The sequence below is a fragment of the Glycine max genome, chromosome 12 (genome assembly GCF_000004515.6).
Source record: "Glycine max cultivar Williams 82 chromosome 12, Glycine_max_v4.0, whole genome shotgun sequence".
Classification (NCBI taxonomy): domain Eukaryota; kingdom Viridiplantae; phylum Streptophyta; class Magnoliopsida; order Fabales; family Fabaceae; genus Glycine; species Glycine max.
In genome coordinates, this window is record NC_038248.2 from 8550641 (window position 1) to 8560299 (window position 9659).

Sequence of the window (9659 nt, forward strand, 5' to 3'; positions counted from 1 at the left end):
TATAAATAAATACTTATATTGTATATTTTAGTTAATGGATAACCTTTTTTCTAATCGTGATATAGTATTAGTATGAAAATATTTACAAGAATCACGTCAGACATCATAAACACACACTATGAATATTATTCATTTGAACATAATTTATTTCTGATAGTAAAAATTCGAAATCCTGTACCATTTACCCTACTCCTCGATGCCCGGTGCTTGGAAGAATAGCTGGTAGTGCTAGTTTACGTAACAGTCACAGTAGTTGATAAAAACAGAGCACGTGAGCTCAGCCTCAATGGTGCCGCAATCAATAGTCATAGTCATCATCATCAAGGCACGCACCATACCCTTCCATTTCTCTCTTTGTCGTCGTAGCAAAAGACGCCACAAAACAAAGCCGTTACAATTTTGGTCACTCTTTAGTCTTTTCTCCACCCATCCTTGTCCTGGCTGGCCAACATGTATATAACAACGGCCTCTTCCTCTGCCTCTTCGCTCCTCAGAGCAACCAGGCCTAAACTCTTCTTTCCCTCTCCTTCTAGAAACTTCGCTTCTTTCACTCCCTGCACTTCTTCCTTCTCCGCCACCGCTCGTTCCCTCCTCTGCTCCGTTCCGCGGTGGAGCCACCGCCTCCATTCCGCCTCTCCGCTCACTCCCCGTCCTCGGATCAGCGCCGTCGCTCCCCTCGTTGAACGCTTCCACCGTGAAATCGCCACCATGGGTGCTTCCCTCCTCCTTTCTCTCTCGTAGCGTTTCTTTTTTTGACCTCATATTTTGTTGTTCATTTCTCCAATTCCGTTTTTGAATTTCGCATTTTCGTTTCCATTTTTTGTATTCTGTTTAGCTTTCCTACACGAGTATGTGTTGATTGTTGTAGTGATATTTTTTTATTTCAGTTTTTTTTAAAAAGAATAAATAATATGAGAAAATAAACTCTGCATCTTCAGAGTAATTTTTTTTTTCCCTCTAAACCGTCATCTAATCATACACTGTCATATATTTCTTTTGGTAACCACCGTAATACAGTGTCATATATGATAAGATATTTGACTTTATAAAAATTACCGATAATTTTTTATTGATCATAGTGTTAAAAACTTTTCATCCGAGAGTGTAGGTCTATGTTTTGGTAACGAGAGTAAAAGAAAGAAACAACAAAAGGAGATTAATGTATCACGTTTGGTTGGGGGAGTAGTGTAATTTGCATTATCTTGCTGTCATTGTGTGAATTTATATTTATGATGCGCGTATGTTTATAATGTCTAGTGCTGAATTTTGTGTTCTGATTATTGTTCATTTCAGCCAATGAAAATCCTTTCAAGGGAAACTTGACCAGTCTCCCAAAGCCTGGTGGCGGCGAGTTTGGAAAGTTCTACAGTCTTCCTTCTCTCAATGATCCGAGAATTGGTAATTTGCTAACTTGGGTTACCTGGTTTTGTTCATGGTTTGAATCATGTTATTTGTTAAATGTGATGGAGTCTTGATTAAAATACATGATGTTGGTACTTTCATTTTTGTTTTATCTTGTGTCCTGTGTGACACTTTTGTTACTTATGGTATCAACTTTATGCCTGTATAACAGACAGGTTGCCATACTCCATCAGGATTCTCCTTGAATCTGCCATTCGTAATTGTGACAATTTTCAAGTAAAAAAAGAAGATGTTGAGAAGATCCTTGACTGGGAAAACAATTCTACAAAGCAAGTTGAGATTCCATTCAAGCCCGCCCGTGTTCTCTTGCAGGTATCTTGCTAACATCTGGAACCTGGATACAGTGAAATAACTGTGTAGGGATGGGTGATACTCAGTAATATGTTGTTCTTTTGAACTTTTTTTCTCTGCACAGGATTTTACTGGAGTTCCTGCTGTTGTTGACCTGGCTTGCATGCGTGATGCTATGAATAAGCTTGGAAGTGATTCAAATAAGATCAACCCTCTGGTATGCATCTTTCTTATTACACTAGCATGTGCTTTTGTTCTGTATAAATTCATTGATCACAATCACCAAGAGATTTCAAATTTTTAACTCTACATCAGGGAGTGATACATGTACTTTGAAGTTTGAACTCGCAATTCCTTCTGTAATATTACTTCTTATTTGTTATGCACAGTAAAAAAAGTTTTAAATGTCCTTCATTTAAGAAAAAATAGCTTTTATCTAGAATTAACCATTTGTGCTATCTTTACCATATAGCTGCTAAAACTTCTGCAGTTGATAGTATCTGAAAAATATTTTCCAATATATTTAGTTTCCCTAGTTTATTTTTATTTTGGTGGAATTTGGCAATCTTTTAAATAAGGGTCAGAACCAATCAAGATAGAACTAGTATCTTAAATGTTCAAATAATACTTATATATGTCTAAAATTTGCTTAATTTTAATGACAAATGTTGTCTGGTGAATCATTTTTGAAATTATAGATATTTGAGGGAGAATAGGAGACTAGTGGGGAAAACTTCATTTAAATAAAACGTGACGGAAATTCTTCTAAACTAGTTTGACTTAAAAGTACTTCAAAGGTTGAGTGACTACCCACACAAAATTTGTCAACTAACTCCTTTTTCTATGTAGTTATTGGGTTTTTGGAGTTTGAGTAAACGCTGTATTAGACATATTTTTCTTATATTTGATGCTTGTTAGAAGTGGCCCTAACTTCTAAGCTATAATTGTGGACAGGTTCCTGTGGATCTTGTCATTGATCATTCAGTTCAAGTTGACGTTACAAGGTCAGATAATGCAGTGCAGGCCAATATGGAGCTTGAATTTCAGAGAAACAAGGAGAGGTTTGCTTTTCTTAAATGGGGGTCAACTGCATTCCGTAACATGCTTGTTGTTCCTCCCGGTTCTGGTATAGTACATCAGGTAAGTTTGGAAACAAAGATGCAAAATGATTTCATGGAATTTAATTGTTCTTTTTATCATTAATGTTGGGGACTTGTAGTTTGATGTCTTGAATTCCAGGTCAATCTTGAATATCTTGGAAGGGTTGTATTCAACAATGAGGGCCTACTCTATCCTGACAGTGTGGTTGGGACTGATTCACATACCACTATGATAGATGGGCTTGGTGTTGCTGGATGGGGAGTTGGAGGTATTGAAGCTGAGGCAGCAATGCTTGGTCAGGTAAATTACCTTGTGATCTTGTTATATAAACATGTAATGCCATGAATGTCAATCTTAATTCTATTCAAAACACTACTGATTAATGAATTTTGATGGCGCACATGACTCGGTAGAAGTGTTTATTTATTTGCTTTATCTTGAAGTGTGATGATTGCTTTGCTGTGTGTGCAATGATACTTAACAGCCTTTGAGCATGGTTTTGCCCGGTGTTGTTGGGTTCAAGTTATCTGGAAAACTACGCAATGGTGTTACAGCAACAGACTTAGTTCTAACTGTGACTCAAATTCTCAGAAAGCATGGTGTTGTGGGGAAATTTGTTGAATTTTATGGTAATTAAGTTCTCTTGAGGTCTACTGTTGCATAAATTTTTCTTCTTTTTTTAAAATTACAGTGATTGTCCTTGCTGATTAACAGTTATTTATTTTGTTCTCTAGGTGATGGTATGGGTGAATTATCTTTGGCTGACAGGGCCACTATTGCCAATATGTCTCCTGAATATGGTGCCACCATGGGCTTCTTCCCTGTGGATCATGTTACACTACAATATCTCAAGTTAACAGGAAGAAGTGATGAGATTGTCAGTGCCATATATCAAACTCATTTACTATGTTCTGATGTGAAGTGTGCTTATAGATCTATTCATCTTCATTTTGTCTGGTTACAGGTGGCCATGATAGAGTCTTATCTCAGGGAAAACAAACTGTTTGTTGACTATAATGAGGTAGCATTAATAGAATGCCATTGCCCCATACACTTATCCTTTTTAACAAAATGACATATGCATACATGCATATTGGAGGTATAGAATGCTAATTTATTTTCAATAAATTCAGCCGCAACAAGACAGAGTGTATTCATCGTATCTTGAATTAAACCTTTCCGATGTTGAACCGTGTATTTCAGGACCAAAGAGGTAAGATCCTATATCTTTCATGTGTTGCCCTGTATTGCAATGTAGGTTTTATTTCAACTTTTATCCTATTAACAATGTAATAATTCATATTAAATGATGTTCTTTGTAGACCCCATGATCGGGTACCTTTGAAAGAAATGAAGGCCGATTGGCATGCTTGTCTTGATAACAAAGTTGGGTTTAAGGTTAGTAATACTGTGATATTCAAAAACCTTATTTTTTATGTTTTGGTCTTATAAGAAGAAAAAATGTTTTTGTAGTCTGTTAAATTAAGTGTTGATAGTTGTAAGCAGAATTGCTATTTCCTACATATTTGTTTTTGTGATAAAATGCCAATTGGGTTCTAAGTCTCACTTTCAGTATTTGTCTGCTGTAATGGACAAACTAATAGCATTGCTTCATTGTCTATGGTTGCTTACCTAGATTTTCATAGTTGAAATTGTTACTTCTGATACAAATTGGTTTTCTCACACAAACTTAAATCATTCTGTTAAAATAACTAAAACCATCAAACCTCGACACTTTTTTTAATTGTTTAATGTAGACAGTAGACCTTCAACTTGCAGATTCAATGCCATTTGCCAAAATCTTTAGAATATACATGGTCTATTTTTATAATGTTTCATCAACTTACTTAATGCCTGAAACAGCAAAGCTATCTTACTAATATAGTTGGTGTTCATCAACATCAGTTCTATTCCATTCACATGTTCATTATATTTATCAACTTTTGGTGGCTCTCACTAGCTTGAGCACCAAGCTATTAGTGACCACTTATGCATGATATGTTTTCTGGCCTTTGAAAAAGTCAAGACTCTCATTCATTCTTATCCATGACTCATGTTCCTATTTTTGTGAGACTTTGTTCTGGGGACCTTAACAGCAGCAATGATGTCAAAGCCTCTATTTGGTTTTATGTATGCTTTCTTTCTTATCCTGTGAGTGAGTGTTTGGGAGATCCATGTAAATGGCTGGAGGGGAATCTCCCACAGTATAAGACATTTTTTCTTCATTGTAATTGAATATGCAGAAGTGTAATCATCCATGTTCCAGTGACTGTTGTCTGATGAGAACCCTATAAGATACTTCATTTCTTGAATGTTTTATTTAAATACAGGGATTTGCTATACCAAAAGAGGCACAAGGAAAAGTTGCAAAATTTGATTTCCATGGGCAGCCAGCGGAACTCAAGCATGGCAGTGTTGTGATTGCTGCAATTACAAGCTGTACAAATACATCAAACCCAAGTGTTATGCTTGGTGCTGGTCTTGTTGCAAAAAAGGCTCATGAGCTTGGTTTACAGGTTAGGCACAACAGAATAATATAAAAAACTATGACAATACTACTTCTCTCCTTTTAAGGATGAAGTCCTTATCTTCTGGTGTCTGGTTTTGCTTCACATAATAAAAGGAAAAAATTGTGTCTTTTTGTGTGGTCCTTTTCTTTTCTTGATTCTATTTGTGTGCTGTTTTCACTATTTTGCCAGGTCAATCCTTGGGTTAAAACAAGTCTTGCTCCAGGCTCTGGAGTTGTTACAAAATATCTACTCCAGAGGTATTTTGTGCTTCATATTGAAAGTAATTTGTATTATAATGTAGTCACTTCCCCTCTGCACAATTTAGGGAAAATATATTCTGATCTTTTATTTGTTTCTACTTTTTTGGCAGTGGACTGCAAAAATATCTAAATGAACAAGGTTTTCATATTGTTGGATTTGGCTGTACTACATGTATTGGCAATTCTGGAGAGCTGGAAGAGTCCGTTGCTTCTGCCATCTCAGAAAATGGTCATATTTTGTAACAAAATACAATTTCTTGAACCGCAGCTGATTTCTCTGCAACTTTTAGTTTTCTCAGATATTTTTGTTTGTTTGCAACTTTTAGATATCCTATCAGATATTTTTGTTGCATAATTTTTTTTTCTTTTTTATACCTATAGATACCCTTCTAGTCTCCTAGACATATTTATTGATTTCGTTTTTGTGTGTTCTGATGCAGACATTGTAGCAGCTGCTGTGTTGTCTGGGAATCGTAATTTTGAGGGCCGAGTACATGCATTGACAAGAGCTAACTACCTTGCCTCTCCTCCTCTAGTTGTTGCTTATGCTCTTGCTGGCACGGTATGTATGTCTAATTTATAATCCTAACGTGTATATAATTTGTTTTTGGTTGTTTCTTTTTCTCTGATTTTTATCTTTCTTTGTAAAGTGAAATAGATAGTTGATTCATTCTTTTGAAGTAAATAAAACAGATAAATCATAAAATTATTTCAGGCTAATCACAAGCATTGGTATTGACTGCTAGTTAGTTGCATCATTCTCATTTGTATGTCTGAATCAGCAGATTTGAGCTATGTGTAATGTATTTGGACTCTAGTAAAGTACAAATGCATTGTACATTTCCTTTGTATTCTTCTCAATTTTCTGATAACAAATATGATGGCTTTATTCTAACCTTTTGGATACTTACATCCAGAAGTCTAGTTATGGACTCAAGACATACAATAATAGTTGCAAGTGTGTGCATATGAAACATTAAGGGCCTGTTTGGTTTGATAAAACTTTTTGTTTTCATTTTTTTCACAATTAATTACAAAAAATGCCACTTTGTTTTCACTTTGTTTTATGTTTCCAAAAATTGGTAAAAGCATGGAAAACAATATAACCCCGTTTCACTGTTCCTTGTACAAATTTTTGAAAATTAAAATAAAGGAAAACAAAGAATGTTTTCTCAAATCAAATAGACCCTACTATTTTGATCATTGTTTTTGTCTAGTGAAAAAGTATTTGACTATGAAATTTGTTATTCGTAAAATTTTTCCTGACAGTGACAGATAATGAACCAATATTTTTCAATTTTCAAATGTTCTTTTATCTATTGACTATAAAGATTATTTAGAGCCTTCTTTTGTTGGCAGGATACTTATTTTATTTATTTTTATTAAAATAATGATGAAATTTAAGTTAAAAATAAAACCTGAAATGTTGTTGGACCTCAATATAAAATCTTTGGGTCAAATTTCCAGGTTGACATTGACTTTGAGAAGGAGCCAATTGGGACAGGGAAGGATGGAAAGAATGTCTACTTGAGGGATATTTGGCCATCTACTGAAGAAATTGCTAAGGTAATTGATGCCTAATTTTGATATATCTAAGCACACTCAACTGCTGGAATGCTTATTTATTTATGAAACTAAGGAATTTCCACAGAAACACTAGAAGGCTATACTGGTAAGAATAATGAAGAAGAATGCAAAAAAAAAACATTGGCTGAAATTCGCATTCCCCCTATATCTAGCTTTGCTAGCTCCTATCCTTCTCTCTCTTCCATTTCGGTAACTGATTCTCCTTATTGAGATCCTTCATGCGTCACTTTATTGTTTTATGTGGAAACCTTTTTAGTCTGAGGTCCTTGACTAATTTGGTCTACCAATTTGCCCATACCAGAGCACCCTCTACCTGGTGTGGAGTGTGGATTATCAAATTTGCTTACTATATTCAATTTTATCTAAATATACAATGTTATACATGGAAAAATTAACTTTGGGTGACTTTTATCTTAGGTTGTCCAATCCAGTGTGTTGCCTGAGATGTTTCGAAGTACATATGAGGCTATTACCAAAGGGAACCCAATGTGGAATCAACTACAAGTTCCTGCTGACACTCTATACTCATGGGACCCTGACTCAACATATATCCATGAACCCCCTTACTTCAAGAGCATGACCATGGATCCTCCTGGACCTCATGGTGTAAAAGATGCTTATTGCCTACTGAATTTTGGTGACAGTATAACCACTGATCATATTTCTCCAGCTGGAAGCATTCACAAGGACAGTCCTGCTGCCAAATACCTTGTTGAGCATGGGGTGGAACGCAAGGACTTCAATTCTTATGGAAGTCGTCGAGGCAATGATGAGGTGATGGCAAGGGGGACTTTTGCCAACATTCGTCTTGTTAACAAGCTTTTGAATGGGGAAGTTGGCCCGAAGACAATTCACATTCCAACAGGGGAAAAACTTTATGTGTTTGATGCAGCTACGGTGAGTTATGTCCTACTCAAATATGGCAATTTTTTGTTTACTGCTTTATAGCCTTTCAAATGGCAAAACATACTGTATTAGTGTATTTTATTTTTAATGATATTTGCTGGTGCTGATGTTTTTCTATATTTATTTCAAAATACTAGCAGAGATTCAGAGAATGTCTTTATGACAAAATCTCTTCCAAATGCTACATTTGTAACATATCCGTTTACTTCCCTCTATGCATCAACTATCGAGTCTTGTTTGTTCAAATAGATAATACTAAGGGCATGTGAAGATTATCTCTTGATTTGGTAGCAACTCTCCTTTAATGACGTGGTGGAGGGTATTATTGTGGCTCTAAATCCACTGTGTACTGTGCATGAAATACAATTCCCCCTTTTCTTCTCTCAAGAAAAAAGAGAATTAGTGACTCCCATTGTACCAGAGACTGTGACAGGCCATCATTTTCTAATCCCCTGGAATTGTTCTCTCATGCCAGAGATACAAGGCTTCTGGGCAAGACACCATTGTGCTAGCTGGAGCTGAATATGGCAGTGGAAGTTCTAGAGATTGGGCTGCCAAGGGTCCAATGCTACTGGTGAGTTCCTTTATATATTATAATTTGAATTTTCTATTTTTCTTTCTTAAAGCATAAAGGTTAAATTCCTGGTGGTTGATGACAATTGCATTTCAACAACAGGGAGTCAAAGCTGTGATAGCCAAGAGTTTCGAGAGAATTCATCGCAGTAACTTGGTAGGAATGGGTATCATTCCTCTTTGCTTCAAACCCGGTGAGGATGCGGACACATTGGGATTAACTGGTCATGAACGTTATACAATTGAACTACCAAGTATTATCAATGAGATTAGGCCTGGCCAAGATGTGACAGTCACAACCGATAATGGAAAATCTTTCACTTGCACAGCACGCTTTGACACTGAGGTAATTTAACCTTCTCATTGATGCATTTTTTTTATGGTCGCATCGCATACTAGAGCTTCACTGTTGTATTTTCAGGTCGAACTTGCTTACTTCAACCACGGAGGCATACTTCCATATGTCATAAGGAACCTCATTAAGCAGTGAAGCCATAGCCGATTGAAAATTCCAAGGTCATTGTTCCCATATGCTTTTAAAGTTGTAAAATGTGAGAATAATTTTCTGAGAGATAGGAAAAGATCCCTTTTTTTAGAGGGGGATTTCGACAGTTTTCAAGCTTATTAATTATTAGACCAGACCGGTAAACGGTGATTCATTTGATTGTGCGATAACCCTGCCCCTTGAAAATGGGGACAATTGTGTAAAAGCCGACGTGAAGTGTGAACCCTGCCAATTGCGCGCGGCACTCGGTCTGCTAATGCAGTGTTATGGTAGTGAAAATTTCTTTCTTTAGGCTTTGTTTGGATATACGATGAACAGCTGAGTAGAGTAGAATAATACGTAGAAAATGGAATAAGATTAAGTTTGAATCAAAGGTTAGAAATTTAAGTTTTAATAATTTCATTTTGTGAACTAAGTTTTAAAAGCAAGTCTCTCATTTTTTCTATGTCAAATTGAGTTTTAGGGTAAAATTATGGCAAAATTTAAAATTGCCTTAAAAGGTAT

General features: G+C 35.9%; 1 protein-coding gene across 2 annotated transcripts; it reads left to right on the forward strand.

Annotated features, from left to right (window-relative positions):
* Nucleotides 1–266: 266 nt before the first annotated feature.
* Nucleotides 267–9434, forward strand: LOC100778506 (aconitate hydratase, cytoplasmic). Of its 2 annotated transcripts, XM_003539817.5 has the most exons (20): nucleotides 270–712; nucleotides 1294–1398; nucleotides 1574–1734; nucleotides 1838–1930; nucleotides 2668–2853; nucleotides 2953–3114; nucleotides 3299–3443; nucleotides 3549–3691; nucleotides 3779–3835; nucleotides 3948–4027; nucleotides 4137–4212; nucleotides 5145–5330; nucleotides 5514–5581; nucleotides 5695–5813; nucleotides 6025–6146; nucleotides 7052–7150; nucleotides 7589–8068; nucleotides 8553–8651; nucleotides 8754–8996; nucleotides 9072–9434. In XM_003539817.5, the coding sequence occupies exons 1-20, from the start codon at nucleotides 451–453 to the stop codon at nucleotides 9138–9140; spliced, it is 2955 nt and encodes a 984-aa protein (XP_003539865.1). In that variant the 5' UTR covers nucleotides 270–450; the 3' UTR covers nucleotides 9141–9434. The 2 variants fall into 2 exon arrangements, with proteins under 2 accessions (XP_006592372.1, XP_003539865.1); XM_006592309.4 differs by lacking the exons at nucleotides 8553–8651; nucleotides 8754–8996; nucleotides 9072–9434 and adding an exon at nucleotides 8218–8546 and having other exon boundaries at nucleotides 267–712.
* The last annotated feature ends 225 nt before the right edge of the window (nucleotides 9435–9659 follow it).